Source organism: Bicyclus anynana, chromosome 27 (assembly GCF_947172395.1).
Source record: "Bicyclus anynana chromosome 27, ilBicAnyn1.1, whole genome shotgun sequence".
Lineage (NCBI taxonomy): Eukaryota > Metazoa > Arthropoda > Insecta > Lepidoptera > Nymphalidae > Bicyclus > Bicyclus anynana.
In genome coordinates this window covers 2,402,346-2,423,356 of record NC_069109.1, presented here as the reverse complement: position 1 = coordinate 2,423,356, position 21,011 = coordinate 2,402,346, and the positions used below count along the sequence as shown (strand labels likewise).

The window sequence follows — 21,011 nt, the reverse complement described above, 5'->3', positions numbered from 1 at the left end:
AATAAATTCTGAGTTAGTTAAGACAAGATAATATTAGATTGGATACATATTCGACTTCAGTTGCATGTTAGAATTGTACGAAAATTATGTATTATTTGATTTAAGTTAAAATTATTGTTATTGTTTTATATTATGATTATACAGTTAAGGAAGAGCGGGGTCCCAGCACAACCAGCTATGTAAACTTGATAATACAATAAATTTTCATTTCATTCATTACATTATTGAATAGTCATGGATTTTCACTACTCTTGTTCAAAAACACTGTCATATTACCACTTCACAGCGGGGCTAAACAAGCATTTCAGCCTCTAGGGGCTACTATAAAACGGAGGAGGTTTTATTCGAAAATAGAATCATTATAGGTAAGGCCCTGATTGTTTTGAAAAATAATAAATTAAATTTTCACTACTCTTGCTCAAAAACACTGTCATATTACCACTCCACAGCGGAGCTAAACAAGCATTTCAGCCTCTAGGGGCTAAAGTAATTTTGTTTTTTAATTCTTGTCTGTTACGACAAGCCTACTATAAAACGGAGGAGGTTTTATTCGAAAATAGAATTATAGGTAAGGCACTGATTGTTTTGAAAAATAAATAAAAAACTTTAAATTAGAATGAAATGCAGCGTTCTTGTTTGTGGAATGCTGAAAAAATGAATTTTTTTATTTAATTTTTATTGAGTTGCGAATAGAGCGAGATTTGAAGACATGGGACATCCTTTATGGTGTAATACCTTTGCCTTTTTCTCATGTGAAAAAAATAAAATTAAAAAGCGAGAAGTTAAAAAGCAATTGGCGTGAATAATACACACTCTTTACACTATTAGTTTTGTCTTTATAATAATAGTCTTAGAGCCGTGTTAGCCCAGTCGAAATGATCTCTGTCTCCGATTCTGGAGGGTGTGGGTTCGAATCCGGTCCAAAGCACTTCCAACTTTTTAGTTATGTGCATTTTAAGAAATTAAATATCACGTGTCTCAAACGGTGAAGGAAAAACATCGTGAGGAAACCTGCAACCAGAGAATTTTCTCAATTCTCTGCGTGTGCGAAGTCTGCCAATCCGCATTTGCCGGTGGACTATTGGCTTAACCCCTCTCATTCTAAGAGGAGACTCGAGCTCAGCAGTGAGCTGAATTGGAGTTTGAATGACTGATCACTTATTGTAATGTCTGAGAATGCCTTAATACTCAATCAATCAGTGTTAACATGAGTGATTGTGGATTAAGATTCGTGTTGATCTATTTGTAAATACCAAAATATTTTATTTGGATTGCGATCTATCTGTTTAATTGGGTAACTAGCGGACGCCCGCGACTTCGTCCACTTGGAAATCAATGTAAACTTTGTATGCCCTATTTCACCACTTTAAGGGTTGAATTATAAAAAAATTTAAATTACATTATATTTTTCCGGTTTTTTTTGTATGAATTATGAACAAATTTTTAAAACTGTAACTCTAAAATGAAGGACTTTCCATACAAATTCACCCCCTTCTTTTATTTTCGCAATAAAAAGTATCCTATAACCTTCTCCGTATTATGGTCTTAAACTGTGCCAAGTTTCATTTGGATTCATTCAGTAGTTTCAGCGTGATACCCGAATAACAAAAAAACACGGACGGACAGACAGATAATAAATCGAAAAAAAAATATTTTTATGAAGCTAAAAATATTTTTCGATATCGATTATATAATGCCCCCCAACCAATTTTTTTTTAAATATCTTCAATGTACAAAATGTTCCTTGAAAACTGAAGGAATTTAAAACCATACAAACTTTATAGTTTACTCCTTTCTCATTTTATTTTCGCGACAAAAAGTATCCATATAATTATTACTTATTCCTTCGTATTATGGCAAGTTTCATTTGATTTCATTCAGTAGTTTCAGCGTGATGTCCGGTAATAAAAAAGACGGACGGACCGACAGACAGACAAAAAAAACAAAAAAGAGTTTACGGCTTCAGTATCGATCATATTAATTATAATGCCATCCAACAAAAAATTTCAAAATAGCTGCAATGTACAGAATTTGACCTACAGGAGTTTGAAGCTGAAAAATATCTCTAGTGTTCGGAAAAGTTTTCTCCATCTGACCGCCAAACTTGAGTTTAAAATATTAAGCTTATTATACACTAGCGGACGCCCGCGACTTCGTCCGCGTGAAACCCTACTTTTACCCCTCCCTACCCCAACCTTACCCCTACTCTATCCCTGCCGTACCCCTATCCTACCCCTACCGTAGGGTACTCTATCCTATGCTTACCTTATCACTACCCTACCCCTACCGTAACCCTACCCTACCCTACCACGCGACCGCGACGGAAGCTTAAAAAATGGAGTAAGTTCTCCTGTTTTCTCACCTTCACTGCTCTGCTCCTGTTGAGTGCAGCGTGATGAAAAGTATACTATAACCTGCCCAGGAGTATGAAGAATAATTGTACCAAGTTTAGTTAAAATCCGTCGAGTAGTTTTTGTTTCTATAACGAACATACAGACAGATAGACTGATTGCATTTTTGGCATCAGTATCGATCACTAATCACCCCCTGATAGTTATTTTGGAAATATATTTCATGTACAGAATTGACCTCTCTACAGATTTATTATAAGTAGGTATAGATTTTTCGATTTAGTGATCCGTTTATACCTACATTATTCTGTAATTAGGAGCTATTTTTTGTTAGAGTGTAGTGTCCCCACCCTCTAACGGTTGTTTAGGGATAAAGAATATAGCGCCACAGAAAACGACGGTGTCGTAGACGTTTCAAATACAAAATGAAAAAACAAATACATTCTCAAATTAGTACGCTATGAAACGTCGCATCAGTATTTAAAAAAAAAATGGTGCGTCATGTTTTTAAATTTTTTAAAAACTGTTAACAAAAACTAAAGATGAATTATGATGGAGTAGGTATATAAAGGTGGACTCATGCACCATCACTCCAACTGGGAAGTGAAGATGTTCTCTATGACCTATGGCACTGATATTGTGAGTACATTTTGTACTATTTTATTGAGTACTAGCGGACGCCCGCGACCTCGTACGCGTGAAACTCGATGTGAACTTTCAAGTACCCCTATCCTACCATTACACCACCCCTACCCTACGAAACGTTTCATTCGAAAGTACCACAAAACGTTTCATAAATATATCTTACGCACCCCCGCCTTGGTGACGCCCACTACTCAACGGACTGTGCAGCAGAAATCGTAATATTTTTATTTCGTAATAATTACTTGATGATGAAATAATTTATTTTGATAAGGATTTATAGCATGAGTAATATAAATGCGTTTAAATGTAGTAAAAAAAAATCAAGATTTTGAAGTAAAAAAATTGGTTGTTGTTCCTCACTCGACATAGATAGTTATAGTGTTACGCTGACTTTTTTGTAGATATTTTTATGATCTACAATTAATTAAAACAGTTTATGCTTCATCTTTTATAGTTCAGGCAGCGTACGCAAAATAAGTAACTTTTCTGGTTGATTTTTTACACCTTGTGTCCAAAAAACCCAAATATCTAACGGAACCCTATTTTTTTACAAAATAAAATTTAGCCTATGTTATTTATGGATAATGTAGCTTCCGAATGGTGAAAGAATTTTAAAATCGGCCCCGTATTAGCCTAATATTAGTATAGACTAGCGGACGCCTACAACTTCGTCATGTATGGTTGATAGGATCAATCTGGACTTCACACACATAAAGAATAAAGAAAATTCTCAGATAAGTATTCAACTTCCCGATATTATAATTTCAGTAAAAATAAATCAAGGAAACTTAACACACACAAATATTTGAAAACATATATTTCCTGATTATATCAACTAGTACTTAGTACATCTTTATAATAATAGATAGTTATATATTTTATTTATTTATTTATTTACATGAAATATGCCCAGAGAAACAATACAGTTTCCCAATTCGTTTCCCGAGCAATCATAAATAGTATCTAACTACAACAATAAATATATATTACAAAATTACTATTAAACAAACAAAATAAATTAAAAATAATCAATTCAAATTAAAAAAAAATAAAAAATTAAGCAATTCAACAGCAAATAAATTAAAATAATTCAAATAAATTAAAATTTAAAAAAATCAAATAAATTAATTATTAAACAATTCATATAAGTTATTAATAATAATTAAACAACGAATCATAAATTAAAAAACGAAATAAATAATAATAATATAAACAGATTCTATTCCAATTTTCATATTAGAAACACTTATGTGATGACATCGCGTAGTTATTAGCCAAATCACGTTATTCTAAAGTAGCAGAAGCCATTTTTTTTTTCAAAATCAGTACAGTAGATCCAGAGATTACCCCCTACACAACAACCTCACATACTGTACCTCTTTATAATATACTAGCGGACGCCCGCGACTTCGTCCGCGTGGAAATCAATGTAAACTTTCAAGCCCTATTTTACCACTTTGGAGTTTGAGATTTTAATAAATTTTGAATCACATTATATTTTGTATTTTTGAATCACATTAAATATTTACAATAAATATTTTTTTCATGATTTATGAACAAATTTTTATAACTGTAACTCAAAAAATGAAGGACTTTCCATACAAACTTTCATACCCTATTTCACCCCCTTCTTATTTTATTTTCGCAATAAAAAGTATCCTATAACTTTCTCCGTATTATGGTCTTAATCCGTACCAAGTTTCATTTGAATTCATTCAGTAGTTTCAGCGTGATGCTCGAATAACAAAAAACAGGCACAGACAGACAGACAAAAAAGTGTGTCAGCTCCGTCGCACGAATGGAGTTTACTCTTTTCAATAGCAACGCCTGAAAAGTGAAAGGTGCGCAACCGAGGTGCAGCGCTGCGTGCGCGCCCGCCAACAGCGTGCACGTGCGTGCGGACGCGCTAGGCATGTGCACGCTATGGCGGCTACGTACGGTGAAAGGTGCGCAGAATAGGTTGCGCACAAAAAACGTACCGAGGGGTATAAATTAAAAATCGATTGTTAAGGAGTAAACTCCAATAAGTTATGAAATGACATGCGTTACGTTTTTTGTGCGCAACCTATTCTGCGCACCTTTCACCGTGCGCTGTGCCGCCAACAACTTGCACATCGCACCCATGTGCACGCTGTAGGCGGGTGCGCACGCCGCGGCCTGCTGCACCTCGGTTGCGCACCTTTCACTTATAAGGCGCGAGTATTGAGACGTGCTTCGAGCTAACTTTTTGTTTTTTTAACATACACACTTTTTTTTGTTGGTAAACAGTACACATCGAGTAGGGCTTTAGTAATACTTATGTTAAAGAAGACTAAATGTATAGAATTGTAAAATAACTAATAGACTTTATAATATACTTCACATTATATATTTTACTCTTACAATGATATAATCATTAAACAAACAAGCCCAATAACATATAGTATATAGGTATAGTCGCCTATACAGCATACCCTATGTACGTCTCAATACACTCACAGCTAAATTAGAAAGTTGCGCACTAAAGGTGCGCACCAAAAACGTGACACTTTTTCGTTAGTTCAGTTGGTTTTACCCCTCGGATTTTTCTCATACCGGGCGCCTTATATATAAAAAAATCGATTCTTAAGGAGTAAACTCCAAAAATCGAAACAAAAATATTTTTAGCTTATATAATGCCCCCCAACAAAAATTTTCAAAATATCTTCAATGTACAGAATGTACAGAATTCGTAATAAAAATATAGATTCTAGATGGCGCTAGTAGTACTCTATGCCACGGTAACGTTTGGTGTTACAAATGGTATATGTTAAATCACAAATTGCCAATAATCGTATAAAATTCGATACATAGATATATTCAATATAACGGACTAATAAATACTAGATGCTTTTGAACTAGAGATGGGTAACTCATTATTTTTACATGAGGTTGAGGGAGGACGAGGTGAGGTGCTCGCGAGGACCTCGTGAGGACCCCTCATTTGAGGCGAGGAGTCGCGACGCGCCGAACTCGCCGATGGCCGATATTCAGTGGAATGTCGGAGGCGAGGCGAGGGGCGGACGGGGCGTCAATTCCTATTCGTCTCTCTCCCACACATCTTTTCTTTCAGTTATTATTTAATGACTGCAAAAATAAACGAAATACGAATCAATGACACTAGATTACAAATCTAATACTCATGTTTTTAGGGTTCATAATTCAATATCATACGTCAAATTAAATTATGAATGCTTACAGAAATAATATTAAATAATTAAAAAATGTTGTATATAAATTATTACTTGAGAATTTTATTTTATTATATATTTTATTTTATTTTAGAAATATTTTTATTATTACATAGAGAAATGTACTACGCAATAAATAAGCAAGTGGTTGTTCATAAGATAAATAGAAATATGAACAATGGCGATTCACTGTCACTCGCTCACTTAGTGCATTCAATCGCTCGACTCAATACTCACTCGTACTCGCGTCTATACATCACGTATTAAGTCAATACTCAATTTGTCAATGTCAATTTTCAAGTGAGGACTGAAGAGTAAAGTGAGGTGGTTCAATGTTGAAATTTGAGGAACTCTTTCATTTTGCAATCACGAGTACCTCAAACGAGGCGCCTCATGAGTGAGGGACTCATCTCTATTTTGAACTGAGATATGAATGTAAGCTATATCATGTCAGATTTTCCAATTTAAATTTTTAGATCAAATTTATTTATTTGTACACCACAAATATTTAAATACAAATAAAACGGAAATGGAATACATGGAATTGAAACAACAAAAACTTAAACAATGGATTTTTTACTTATCGCATTTTAGCAATCTCTACCAGGCAATATTAGGGTCAAGAAAACATGTAATTAATGTATTATGAGAATAAACTGCAGCAGTATATTTTTAAACATGGATTAATATTTAAACTTCAATTTTTGTTAGAGTTTAGTTAGTGGACCTGATCACTTTACTTTGAAGAAAATTGACGGTTAAATATTAATCCATGTTAATATTAATATGTATAACGCTAAGCTTTGTCCTTAGCCGCGTACGCCTACATGCACATCTCACGCACACACGTACATGGCTGTTATTTCTTACAATTGCCATTGTGGGTTCTCATATGCACTAATAACTCACTTTTTAGTTAGTGCAAAATTTATTATTGCATATCTCACAGGAAAATGGCTTTTCACTAGTGTGGGTTATTGTGTGTTATTAAATATTTTTTTCGTGCACATTTATCGGAGGTTCGCGAAGTGTGGTAAGGAAGCAAAAATTACTCTATTTAAAGCATATTGCCAAACCTTCTACACCGCGAGCCTGTGGGTTAACTACACACAGAAGTGTATGGACACCCTAAGGGTGCAATATAACAATGGGTTCAGGATGCTGTTGGGGTTGCCCCGGTTTTGCTCAGCGTCAGGTATGTTTGCGCAGGAGCGGACAGACGATTTTTATGCAATAATTAGAAAACGAAAGTCATCCCTCCTAGCAAGACTGCGGGCGAGCCCCAATAGGATCTTGAACATGTTAGCAAGCAAGACTGACTCGCCGATCCCGCAGAAATTTATTTCTGTTTTGGTGCGGTGAAATAGTTTCTATTTTTATCTTAAATGTAATATGTGTACCTACTAACATAATTTTTAAGTTTGTAACTAACCAATGGGCCTTTGTTGCCAAAAATAAAGAAATTATTATTATTATTATTATTTATAATTGGATATATCACAGGCAAATGGCATTTCTCCAGTGTGGGCTGCAGCAGGGAAGGCTGAGGTGTTTTTAAAAAGAGTGACGTCAGCATTGGTGACGTCACAATTGTCGGCATCTTGACCATTGCTCATATATACTACAGCCGTTCTTGAGGAGTACTGTTTAACAACAAAGAAATTAGAAATGAAGGTAGAAAATGCAAGTCATATCATAACTTATTTGTTTCAAATTATGTATGCGTTGTTTATAAAATTATATATAAAATATATTAAGTATATCTAATTGTTCTAAGCTTAATAGTCAAATTTATTTTCATAAATTGAACAAGTTAATTATAATTATTATGAGGTTTGAAATGACTAGTGATTTATACCCTCGTTTTTAATTTGTTTGTTAGTCAACAGTACTCATCATGAAAGGCTGTATAATAATATTAGATTCTTGCAAAGAAAACTTCACTAATGCTTGGTAAACTTGGTTTAATTATCTAGCAGCGTAACGACGTCACAGAGAGGTCCGTGCTGTACGACTGCGCGACTACGAATGCCCCTGCCGCCAGTGTTACCAACTCTCCAAAATATTTATCCCTAAAGTTGGTGTCAAAAACTCCTAAAATCGCCTTATTTATTAAGTTGTCCCCTTAAAAAATATAAATTCATAATAATTTAGAAATAATATGCTGTAATATGTTTTAAAAGTCTATATTTAATACAGACAAAATACTACGTCTTTTACTACGTTTTTTTGAAATCATACATGTTGACAATGAACAAATTTACCAATTTTTTTTATTCGATGAAAATTGCCTCCAATTACCTCAGAGTGGTTGTAGAATAACGTATTATATGTCGTTATAAGTCGCTAGGTCAAGAAAGAAATATTAAAATTATCATCAATTTAAAAATTTAAGATTAATTTAAATTAAAGAGTCAAAAAATCCCTGAATTCCCATTTCACTTATTTGCCCCCTAAATCTGGGGGGAAAACCCCTAAGTTGGGAACCCTTCCTGCCGCTGCAGCGCGTGCCTTTATATTGAGATTGTAGTGGGGAGCTTGTAGTGCTACTGAGTCACGTGTTTTCGTCGTTCGGAATAATTCGACGATGACATAGTTCGTTGCATGTTGTTTTGCGCCGACATATACCTATCTCTAGTGTATAAGATAAATTATAATTATAAATATGTACAAGTATGTATGGATTTTTAATAGGTAAGCCGCTAGGAATCGCGTAGTTTAGAGTCCTCGCTGCTGGTGGGTTTTATTATGCCGTAACAAATGACATTTTTGTGCACATTTATAATTGCATATATCACAAGAAAATGGCTTTTCCCCAGTGTGGGTTTTAATATGCCGTAATAAATGACCTTTTTCTGCACATTTGTAGTTGCATATTTCACAGGAAAACGGCTTTTCACCAGTGTGAGATTTAATATGTCGTAATAAACCACATTTTTTTGTACATTTGTAGTTGCACATTTCACAGGAAAATGGCTTTTCACCAGTGTGAGTTTTAATATGCTGTAATAAATTACCTTTTCGTGCACATTTATAATTACATACATTACAGGCAAATGGCTTTTCCCCAGTGTGAACTCTAATATGCTTTAATAAATCACCTTTATGAGCACATTTGTAATTGCATATCTCACAGGCAAATGGTTTTTCACCAGTGTGGGTTTTCATGTGCCGTAATAAAGTAACTTTTTCTGCAAATTTGTAGTTGCATATTTCACAGGCAAATGGCTTTTCCCCAGTGTGAGTTTTAATATGCCTAAATAAATCACTTTTTTGAGCACATTTGTAATTGCATATCTCACAGGAAAATGACTTTTCCCCAGTGCGGTTTCTCTTGCGTTTTAATGGACGACCTGTTGCACATTTATAGTTCAATATCTGACAAGAGTAAGGCTTGGCAGCAGTGTCGATTCTCACATGTGGTTTCTCTAGTACAGCTTGTTTGGGTTTCTTGAATATATCGTATAACTGGACTACACAATTTGTGAATCTATTTATATCTGTGTACGGTTTGGTGCCGCTCTGAGATGATGATGAGATGTTAGTTTGAAGGATTTGTTCGCTTTTCTGGATCGCACCTGCTTCTTCAGTTGCCTGCACTTTGTTGTTGTTGTTTGCAACAAGTCTCGCGGACAGTGGAGCCACTGAAACAACACATTCTTCTTACAATTGACTCCGACAAATCTTTGCGACAGCTCTACTGCTACTATCCCCGGCTGTTACAGGCCCAGAGGTGCAGGGTTCGATCCCCAGCCGTTGGATCATGTCCTGCTCTAAAGTCATCACTTACCCGAAGCCTGAGCGCAGTCTGCAGCCGTCTGCAGAGATTTGTGAGGGTCATCATACAGCATCTGGCTTCCTGTTCTGTGAAACATAGCGTTCTGTGAAATGTAGTGTTCAAGTTAGGCTACAATAACCCAGGGTTGAGACGGAGGACAGCGAGAAGAGCCAGTGGATATGACCTCTGCCTCCGATTCCGGAGGGTGTGGGTTCGAATCCGGTCCGGGGCATGCACCTCCAACTTTTCAGTTGTGTGCATTTTAAGAAATTAAATATCACGTGTCTCAAATGGTGAAGGAAAACATCGTGAGGAAACCTGCACACTGGAGAATTTTCTTAATTCTCTGCGTGTGTGAAGTCTGCCAATCCGCATTGGGCCAGCGTGGTGGACTATTGGCCTAACCCCTCTCATTCTGAGAGGAGACTCGAGCTCAGCAGTGTATATGGGTTGATAATAATGAACCCAGGGTTTTGAACGATTGGCTTATCTGTCAGTTCATATTTTAAATAACAAAATGAATGCAGTGTCGTTGTATACTGACTTGTTCTGCAGCACGAGTGAGTCACAGCTGCGGCTCACAGCTGCACGAGGCTCGCACACTTGTGATGCAGCACATGCAGTGTCGTTGTATACTGACTTGTTCTGCAGCACGAGTGAGTCACAGCTGCGGCTCACAGCTGCACGAGGCTCGCACACTTGTGATGCAGCACATGCAGTGTCGTTGTATACTGACTTGTTCTGCAGCACGAGTGAGTCACAGCTGCGGCTCACAGCTGCACGAGGCTCGCACACTTGTGATGCAGCACATGCAGTGTCGTTGTATACTGACTTGTTCTGCAGCACGAGTGAGTCACAGCTGCGGCTCACAGCTGCACGAGGCTCGCACACTTGTGATGCAGCACATGCAGTGTCGTTGTATACTGACTTGTTCTGCAGCACGAGTGAGTCACCGCTGAGACTCACAGCTCCTCGAGACTCCCACACTTGTGATGCAGCACATGCAGCTCCGCTGCCAGCACTCTGCCAGACATAAAACTTATTTACATGTCTGTCCGTCCACAAACAAAATAGGCTTGTTGATGCTTTTTTTTTAAAAGTCATTATCTTCTATGAGATCGTAAAAGTATATTGTATTTTCTTGAGAATTTAATACTGACAACTATTTTATTAATATAGTTAAAATTGGACATGACATGAGTCAAGTGCCCTATTGTATGATAGATATGCAGAGGAGGATACACCTCTGTGGAGTAGTCACCTGGAGATGCGTGCTCAAATGTTCCTTGTATGCAAGTTCTTGCGCAAAGTCCTCAAAACAAAATTCACATTGGAAGATATCACTTTCACTCTTTATGGAACTCTGGTTTACGGTCACATGGTCTGCTTTATCCAATAGCCTAGTCTCCAACTTTATGCTCATGTCGGAGTATTCATCATCAGATGCACACTCATCGTTGGAATTGTCTATGTGATTGTCATCTTCTCGTGCCAATTCCAAGTTATCAGCACTGAACATGGAGTCAGAACTGTATTCAATCTTCACCACAACTGTTGCAACATCTCCCACTACAGATTCCTCTCCATCAGTGTGATCTATGTGCAAGTCACAATGATTAGCTCCAAATGTTGTTTGTGTCAAATTACACTTCAGATGTGCACTTGTGCAGTTCAACAATTCTTTGTGTTGTATAGCATTCTGTAACAAGGTCAATGTTAACACTAAACAATCAAATCATCAAGTAAAGTACCAAACGACATATGTTCACAAGACAAATGTCTGATTGGCCATTGGTCAACATTTTGTCTATTTCTTTTAACAGATAAGTCATTGGTGGCATGAGAGGCGTACTGGTTTAAATATAAATAAAATAGTTAATATAATTCTTAATACCTGTCGTGCTGTATGGATCAGAATGTTGAGTGAAAGGGACGGATAGTAAACGAATGCATGTGAACGAAATGCGTATGTTGAGATGGATGTGTGGTGTGACAAGAATAGTTAAAATAAGGAATGAGTATATAAGAGGAAGTCTGAAGGTGGCGCCAGTGACAGAAAAATTGAGGAGTAGAAGGTTAGCTTGGTATGGACATGTAATGGGTAGGGATAAAAGTCCTATTACTAGAAAAATGTTGAATGTGCAAGTGGAAGGACATAAGAGGAGAGGAAGACCAAAGAAGAGATGGTTGGATTGTGTGAAAGAGGACATGTATGTAAAAGGAGTGGATGATGAATTGACGAGTAATAGAGACAAATAGAAAAGATTGACATATTTTTCCGACCCCACTTAAGTGGAATAAGGGTAAGGAGATGATGATGATGAAATAGTTAATATTAAGTACCCACTACCACCCCTCCTACATAACATAGGCTGGTGGGCCACTAACATAGGCTGATTATGATGAAGTACTCACTGATGCATGTTGTTCAACTGAGTCCGTCAGCAGTGAATGGGCTCTCAAGCTCAATTCTCTAAATCTGCTGAAGTTGATCAATCTCTGAGCACACATCACACAGAGCGTTTGCTTCAGGTTTCCTCGACGACACAACTGAAACAAATGCACAGAATAGGGTTTTGAAAAAATTAACTCTGTAAAATTGCACAAAGAAAGCCTTACAGAAAAATAGAATTGAATTAGAAGAATTTAATTTCATAATTGAAATTTTTTTAAAATAAAAAAGTGTTGTTTGGAAGTCCCTACAAAAGGCCTATGTTCTGCAGTGGACTCTATGTGATATAGCTGATATGATGATGATGATGAATTGGATGAAAAATTGTATAATTTGTGCTTCTTTATATGCAATGTAACATTTGTCATTAGAAGAAGTATAAACATAAACACACAAATAATAATGATATTTGTAATTTGTGTGTGTGTGACTTAAGAGTGAGACGTCACAATCCTACCATATTTAGTAATAGAGTGTTTTTAAGCAATCAGCAGCACTGCAAAGATTTCTCTGTATGTGCAAAACCAATCATCGCAGATACAGTTAATTCAACTAAATTCCTCTACTATTAACATACTTTAAATAATAACAATAAAAATGTAGTCATATATGGACATGTAATGCATAGGGAGGAAAGTCATATTACTAGAAAAATGTTGAACGTGCAAGTGGAAGGTCATAAGAGGAGAGGAAGACCAAAGAAGAGATGGTTGGATTGTGTGAAAGAGGACATGTGTGTAAAAGGAGTGGATGATGAGTTGAGGAGTAATAGAGACGAATGGAAAAGATTGCCATATTTTTCGGACCCCAATTAAGTGGGATAAGGGTAAGGAGATGATGATGATGATGAAAAATGTAGTCAAATGGCCAATGAAGTTGTCAACTCACAGACAGTCCAGTCAGCTGTTCATATGCCTCCTCCAACTTGTGTTTACTCATTAGAGACAGCTTGCTGTCAGAGTCCAGGCATATCATGCACATCTGTAAATATACCAACAGTTCTACATGACTGATTGCATGTGAGTAATGCTATAAAGCTTTAGCCCTTCCTTGATCTAAATTATCAACATATAATGTACTCACATGCAAGTATAAGTATATCTTGGTACTTTTTGATCAAAATTTTTTTTTTTTATTCTTTACAAGTTAGCCCTTGACTACAATCTCACCTGGTGGTAAGTGATGATGCAGTCTAAGATAGAAGCGGGCTAACTTGCTAGGAGGAGGATGAAAATCCACACACCTTTCGGTTCTACACATCGTACCGGAACACTTAATCGCTTGGAGGTACGTCTTTTTCAGTAGGGTGGTAACTAGCCACGGCCGAAGCCTCCCACCAGCCAGACCTGAACCAATTAAGAAAATCTCAATCGGCCCAACCGGGGATTGAACCCAGAACCTCTGTTTAGTAAATTTACTGCGCATACTGCTGCGCCATGGAGGCCGTCGAAATTTCACAAATGAAAACATAATAAACAGACCTGCACTATTGAAGGAACAGCTTTAGAGTGAATCTGCCGCACACAACTCTCTGTTGTATAAAAGTCATCATCTAGGAAGTGCTGGGAGCAGACCACAGCAGGGTCGGGCAGGTGATGGTCTTGTGTGCTGAGGGCTCTGAGCCAAGCAGTACGGAGATTGCCTTCACTGGGTAATCTGGAAAGCAATATTCATGGTATACAGAATTAGTATTTTTTAGATAGCAATAGTATGGTGACAAGGTCATGCAGTGGTACCCCCGAGATGGGAAAACAAAAAAAATTCAACCGACTTCCAAGTCAAAAAATAACATCCTACCTATGTGCTACCTACTGATCAGTTTGAAGGCGGTGCCAAGCTAGTGTCGTGTTTTAATTAAAGCTGTTTCTGGAATAATCACAGAAATTTAGTTTAAACGTATTTAATTAAAACATCACTGGCTTGGCACCGCCTTCAAACTGATCAGTAGGTAGCACATAGGCAGGATGTTATTTTTTGCTTTTTAGTTAAAGTTATTTTTTGACTTGGAAGTCGGTTGAATTTTTTTTATTAAAATTTTTTTATTTATTTATTTTTATTTTAATAGTATGGTGACAGTTGCCTTAAGATGTTCACAATACATACTATTATTGTGGAACGCAGCAAACTTTCAGTAGTGAAACGAATTGTCACTGTACTCATGCTATCTGAAAAACACTTTATACCTATGATATATATGGTTATGTATAGTTGAAGCAATATGTTAAAAACCTTTACTAAGTCAAGGTTACTACACAATGGATGAATTCCTTAATGACAAAGATGCTTGGAGGCCATTAGAACAGGTTCCACCTTCACACAGGAAGTAAATGCGAAAGAAATTGTAATTATTTTAACAATTATGAACTATAACATATGTATGATGTACGTATGTAATGTATGATTTTTTGAAAGAGAAACTGTTGAGTTTATTGCTTGGTCTTCTCAATAGAACCTACCTACTGAAGGTAGTTGTAGTGTTTGTGTATATATACACCGGTAGTGGCAGAGAGCGGGCATTCTGTCTCTGGCATCGACAGAAGGCGGATGTGTGCTGCTGGCCATTATAGTGTATAACAGTGTAGTGACAAGGGAACTTACAGTAATCTTTACAAATACTAAAACTTGAGGTTTTAAAAGTGCATGTAAACTAAGCCTTAAAAACTTGAAATAAATGAATTTTGAATTTGATACTAGTCTCCATTTGTTTTAGGTTTAGGTAATCAAAGATTGATAATAAAACTTTAACACACATGGATTTCAATATCTATACTAATATTATAAAGCTGAAGAGTTTGTTTGTTTGTTTGAACACGCTAATCTCAGGAACTACTGGACTGATTTGAAAAATTATTTCTGTGTTAGATAGCCTGTTTATCGAGGAAGGCTATAGGCTATATATTATTCCCGTATTCCTACGGGAACGGGAACCACGCGGGTGAAACCGCGCGGCGTCAGCTAGTGTTATTATATAAACTAGGGTCAATAAAAGGAACCAATAAGGCTCAGTCACTCAGAACACAGTGTGCGAGACACAGTCATAGTTATTCTTCTTTCCTGGAACTTTTCCACACTTGGTCATTATGTTGGCCCTTGTATGTAGGTCATAGTTATAGGGCTAGGTCATCTTTACGATAGTTTGTAGATTTTGATAGTCTGAATAAGACTGGTTGACAAAGAGTTGTAAAGTGCTCTGAGATTGGCGGCTGTGGCTCAAATACGTGAGATAAATAATTCTACTCACCCATGAAAGGTAATTCCCGTTCTCTGAGATGTTGACGTATTGTAGGAAGTATTTTCGCAGAAGGGCACGCAGCACCGCATTATTGGTGTGTTGTCTCGAATACAATAGTCCTCAACTGATAGGTACTGCTCCTTTTGCGCTCACTGTAGTCTGCTCCACTACACCTAAATAAAATAAATAAATAAATATACTTAAACAATACTCATCACTATCTAGCCCCAAAGTAAGCATGCAGAGTAGCTTGTGTTATGGGTGCTTAGATAGTTGATATTATAATATTAATATACAATTATATACTACATATAAATACTTATATAATGTATAAATACACACAGACACTGGAAAACACCCATGCTCATCACACAAATATTTTCCAGTTGTGGGATCGAACCCACGGCCGTGGATGCAGAAGGCAGGGTCACTACCCACTGCGCCACGCGGCCGTCAAGGGTAAGGGTAGTTAATACTAATTTTACCAGTGTAAGTCTTTGTTTAACACAGAATTTATGCAACACTTCACTTCACTTTACGTGGTACATGAATAGGACTCTTTCGCTTCGCTTCGCTTTTTTAGACTCGGTGACAATTTTTGACTTTCTGGATTTTGCAAAATGATTTGTACGGTTTTAAAAACATTAACAGTAGATTTAACCCACAAACGGCTAAATATAAAGATTTTAGTTTTTACCAAAGTAGATAATTCTTAGATACATAAATAATAAATATATAGTATAGGTGTCAAAGAGATAATTTATTTTAAAATATTACTCTGTGAGCACCTTCATTTGTCGTCTGTGGTGAGCACATCAGCACAGTGCACAGATTAATAGAGACTACGTATCACAGACGACAAATGAAGAAGCTACGTATTTTAGCTGTTTGTGATACATATGTGATATCTAATCTGTGGTTCCTTACAAATGTAAATAGAAAATTCTTGTCAAATTGACAATTTGTTCTTGCTATTTTTCTACAATTTTCCCGAAAATAATTCAACAAAATGACAAAAATAGCCGACAACGTAAACCCCGATGTATACGACAAAGGTTCAGAGAGAGAAGTCACGACTAACGAGAGAAATGAAGATATCGTTGACGAATTCGACCAGAGGGAGGTTTTCGACTTAATACGCAACATCAACGATCCTGAGCACCCGTTGACGCTTGAGGAGCTGAGGGTTGTGGAGGAGAAGAATATATTAGTGGATAATGATAAGAATGTGGTGAATGTTTACTTTACACCAACGATACCTCATTGCAGTATGGCTACTTTGATTGGTAAGATTTTCGTGAGAGTAAGTACTATTAATCAATTGTTTTGTCATTAGGATAATGCAGCTAGAATCTTTATATTTTTTCTAGGGTAGAAAATCTATACTTCTATACTAATATTATAAAGCTGAAGAGTTTGTTTGTTTGTTTGATTGAACGCGCTAATTTCAGAAGCTACTAGTCCGATTTGAAAATTTCCTTCAGTGTTAGATAGCCCAGTTCTTGTAGAGACCGCTTGTTTTACTTAAACACCAAGACGACACAACATATAATAGGTATTAATTAGTAAAATAGGGAATGATCACGGATTATAAGGTTAACATAAAATATGTATCTCAAACATCATATAGAACCATGTTAGTGTATATTCATATTTTAATATCAATACATATAATTGTTCATCATAAAAAGAATACAAAAAATAAAGCACACAGACATAAGAGCGAAAACAAAAACAATTGATGCTCGTCAACAAGCACAAAAATGAAAGTAGTAATGGGCCGGACATGTTGTTCGCCTGAAAGACAATAGATGGACAAAATCAGCTACAGGATGCTGGGGGGCGCCAGGCAAGCATCGTACAGGTAGACCATACACACGCTGGGAAGATGACATCTTTTTGATTGTTAGCTGGACCACAATAGAAACAAATTGCCCAAATTTTTAACTATTTACCCGAAAAGGTCAAAGATATGACATTGAATGAATTCAAAAATTATATTTTTAATAAATTAATTAATGCAAATATATATAACTACAAAGACTATTTTCAACTGAAATTTTGAGTAATTGTAATAAGTGACATTTTTTAAAAAAATTGACATAATTTTCTCTTATATTGTTTTTTTTTGTTTTGTAATTTTGTAGCTTTTGTAATTTAGGTATTGTTCCATTGACACATTTCATAAATATTTTGCACGCCTATAGGCAAGACATGTTTGGATCGAATAATTAATTGTATATTTAATTTTATAACAAATGTAACCCATGTTTAAAGCAAATAAATAAATTATTATTATTATAAAATAGACAGAAATGGCAATCCTTGTAAGAGGCCTTCACCTGAGAGGGTATAAATATGATTATGAACCAAAAATGGTACATAGTAAATAATTTTCGTTTTTGTTAGTTTAATTTTTATTTAGTTTAAGGTAACTGTAAAATTTATATAGGAAATAAAAAGCTTTTTTTTTTTATTTTATTTTATTTTACATATAATTGAAAAACTTTAATTCCAGGTCTGTCGATCAGAGTGCAGTTGCTCCGAGCCCTGCCGAGCAGGTTCAAAGTGACGGTGGAAGTCTCAGAAGGGACCCATGTCTCCGAGCATGCTGTCAACAAACAGCTTGCGGATAAAGAGCGGGTGGCTGCTGCGTTGGAGAACAACAACCTCGTTCAGATCATCAACCAGTGTGTTGTGAACTCATGATCAGGGACTTAGCTACTGACATATCAGCCGTATCAATGATACGGGGCCCTCGGACTACAGGAGCCCCTTATGTGTCAAAACAAAATTTAGCAAAATGTAATCTACAATCTCACTTAAAAAGTTGAAAACATTCTACTATTACACCCTATTATGACCTAACAAATGAACTAACTAAGAATGGCTATGTAGTTAGTCTGTATGCCGTAGAGGTGCGAGAGGATTACCAGCAAAATCTCTCTTTAACTTGCTTAAAGACCTTGGCCTCTCTAGAAGTGCAGCTAGTTCTATATTAGAACGAATATTCAAAGCTGCTGTAATAGGATCTTACCAAATTTGGTGGCAGGGAGAACAACACGAGCAGAGAACAGTGGGTGTTGATTGATCGTGAAGGAATTCCTTAACCCTACATCCTGCAGTCACAAGTTCAGGACTCTGCTCAGAGTTCTGCTTATTTCTTTTTTTGAGAGCCGTGATAGCCTATGATAGGATATGATCTCTGCTTCTGATTCCGGAGGGCGTGGGGCACCACCAACTTTTCATTAGTGTGCATTTTAAGAAATTAAATATCACATGTCTCAAACAATGAAGGATTAACATTATGAGGAAACCTGCATACCAGAGATTTTTCTTAATTCTCTGTGTGTGTGTAGTCTGCCAATTCGCATTGGGCCAGCGTGGTGGACTATTGGCCTTACCCCTCTCATTCTGAGATGAGACTCGAGCTCAGCAGTGAGCCGAATATGGCTTGATAATGATGATATTTATTTAAAGTAAGAATTTTTGTTGTTTTTTTTTTTGAGATTTTTCTTCATTAATTGCCCCCCCCCCCCCCCCAACTAATTTAAATACAGGGCTCACTTAAACCTCTAACTTCCTCATTTATTAACCAATTTTGGAAATTCCGTTTTTGTTTGAATTCCAGTTTGGTCCTATTTCATTTTCATGAAAATCAATTTAGTAATTTTGTTACTTATGTTAAAAACTACTTATGTTAAAAAGATTATTACTTATTGATGTAAATAAAAGAAATATGTGCAATCAAAGTATGTATTTTAATTAATAAATTAGTTTAATTTTACTTAAAAAATAATTTTATAACACACTTGCTCGTAAAGTATCGCTTATTTCACCAATTTCAATATCGTAATGTATCTCATTACGCACGTGTGCCGTAATGTAATAAAAAATGGACATGTGTCGTAATGTAATATAAAACCTTTATCATCCGTCTAAAAACGAACGGTACTTTAAAATGACAATGTTATGTTTTCGATGACATCATTTATTTCTAGAAAGTGTGTTTCCTCGCAAATGTGTTATAAAACGTCGTATGACATACGTGTGCTTTGATAATGGGGATGATGACTAGGTTTGAATATATTGATTTTTATGATACATTCGGGTAAATAAGGTCAATGTTAACTAATTTATACATAAAAAACAAAGATTGTCTGGATATTTGCAAAATGAATGAGATTATAAAATTTCAAAATCTATTAAAAATCCTTTATCATAATTAGATGAAAATTCATACAGTTTTAGCTTCCTTACATTAATGTGACATTTTTTAATATTTGAACTATAAACATAAACGCACAAATAACAAAGATATTAGTAATTTTGTTTGAACGCCCATACAAATCTAACGATCAGCGAGCCAACAACGTCACTTATTCGTGACATTTTGTATGGAGCGTTTTTCAGTGATCCGCGGCAGCGCCGCAAATCTGACCCTTTAAATCCCTGTAGCTCCGTAGTGATGATCGCAGATATCCTGTTACTTTTACTATTAGCGTACTCTTAATTTATATACAATTTAAAAAACTGTCATCATCCCTATTACAGCCTCTGCTTCCTTATTATAGCTCTCGCCTTCGGCTCGAGCTGCAATATCGCCTCAGCTGTAATTTTCAACTTACCGGACTTATATCATAATGTACTATTATAAATTATGTTTATTATTATGGATGTTTTACTTGGAATTAGCAGCTTTGGTCTCATTCTTGATATCTTCGTAAGAGGCTTGGTTCTGGAAAAAATATTAAATTGCTTAGTAATAATTGATACAATTAATATCCTGTGACCACAGATTAATCAATTATACAGATGGAGCGTACGGAACACGACGGTGTTTTTTTTTTATTCTTTACAAATTAGCCCTTGACTGCAATCTCACCTGATGGTAAGTGATGATGCAGTCTTAGATGGAAGCGGACTAACTTGTTAGGAGGAGGATAAAAATCCACACACCTTTCGGTTTCTACACGACATCGTACCGGAACGCTAAATCGCTTGGCGGTACGTCTTTGCCGGTAGGGTGGTAACTAGCCACGGCCGAAGCCTTCCACCAGCCAGACGTGGACCAATTAAGAAAACCTCAATCTGCCCACCTGGGGGGTCGAACCCAGGATCTCCGTTTTGTAAATCCACCGCGCATACCACTGCGCCACGGATGCCGTCAAAACTTTGCCTTTTTCTGTTTGTCTGCGTCCCCCCGAGTAAGATCGTGAACCCACAGATTGAAAAATACTGCAATGGCATATAAGCTCAGACCAATTATAGAAGGACCTGTATCGCACTCATAGTCACGAACAAAATTGTCTGTCATTTTCTGAAGAAAACGAGCTTAGATTTG

The 21,011-nt window shown here is 36.3% G+C and overlaps 3 protein-coding genes across 9 annotated transcripts in view; 1 reads left to right on the top strand and 2 right to left on the bottom strand.

Moving 5' to 3' along the window:
- Positions 1–21,011, bottom strand: part of LOC112058519 (gelsolin) — a 102,894-nt gene that overhangs the window by 48,297 nt on the left and 33,586 nt on the right. Inside the window, exon 19 of one of the 2 annotated variants that reach the window (XR_008252214.1) lies at positions 20,158–20,405. Coding sequence is in view for 1 of the 2 variants with exons in the window: in XM_052890072.1 (XP_052746032.1) it covers positions 20,349–20,405 (57 nt within the window). In the remaining variant the exon portion in view is untranslated. Of the gene's footprint in view, positions 1–19,915; positions 20,406–21,011 lie in introns of those variants that run through there. The other variant, XM_052890072.1, reaches the window with a different exon arrangement.
- On the bottom strand, positions 3,797–16,418 carry LOC112058518 (zinc finger protein 260-like). 6 transcript variants are annotated; one of them, XR_008252215.1, is made up of 9 exons: positions 15,677–16,417; positions 13,917–14,091; positions 13,324–13,416; positions 12,399–12,533; positions 11,245–11,682; positions 10,912–11,006; positions 9,996–10,069; positions 7,054–9,849; positions 3,797–4,285 (listed from the first exon to the last, which is right to left on the bottom strand). XR_008252215.1 is itself a non-coding variant. In XM_052890075.1 (9 exons), the coding sequence occupies exons 1-9, from the start codon at positions 15,754–15,756 to the stop codon at positions 6,091–6,093; spliced, it is 1,728 nt and encodes a 575-aa protein (XP_052746035.1). In that variant the 5' UTR covers positions 15,757–16,418; the 3' UTR covers positions 5,203–6,090. The 6 variants fall into 6 exon arrangements, 5 of the variants coding, with proteins under 5 accessions (XP_052746035.1, XP_052746036.1, XP_052746037.1 ...); XM_052890075.1 differs by lacking the exon at positions 3,797–4,285 and adding an exon at positions 5,203–6,101 and having other exon boundaries at positions 9,223–9,849; positions 15,677–16,418; XM_052890076.1 differs by lacking the exon at positions 3,797–4,285 and adding an exon at positions 5,203–6,101 and having other exon boundaries at positions 9,307–9,849; positions 15,677–16,418.
- Positions 16,591–19,419, top strand: LOC112058586 (MIP18 family protein galla-2). Its single transcript, XM_024099493.2, has 2 exons — positions 16,591–16,953; positions 18,186–19,419. The coding sequence occupies exons 1-2, from the start codon at positions 16,677–16,679 to the stop codon at positions 18,374–18,376; spliced, it is 468 nt and encodes a 155-aa protein (XP_023955261.2). The 5' UTR covers positions 16,591–16,676; the 3' UTR covers positions 18,377–19,419.

What these genes read in the sequence shown, in the direction of transcription:
- LOC112058586 (XM_024099493.2), top strand. Translation starts at nt 16,677, where the DNA reads ATGACAAAAATAGCCGACAACGTAAACCCCGATGTATACGACAAAGGT. An exon ending in CAGTATGGCTACTTTGATTG is followed by an intron (nt 16,954 to 18,185) that starts GTAAGATTTTCG and finishes CTTTAATTCCAG; the next exon opens with GTCTGTCGATCAGAGTGCAG.
- LOC112058518 (XM_052890073.1), bottom strand. Translation starts at nt 15,756, where the DNA reads ATGCGGTGCTGCGTGCCCTTCTGCGAAAATACTTCCTACAATACGTCA. An exon ending in CTGTTCCTTCAATAGTGCAG is followed by an intron (nt 13,417 to 13,916) that starts GTCTGTTTATTA and finishes GTATATTTACAG; the next exon opens with ATGTGCATGATATGCCTGGA. An exon ending in AGACTGCGCTCAGGCTTCGG is followed by an intron (nt 9,850 to 9,995) that starts GTAAGTGATGAC and finishes GTGTTGTTTCAG; the next exon opens with TGGCTCCACTGTCCGCGAGA.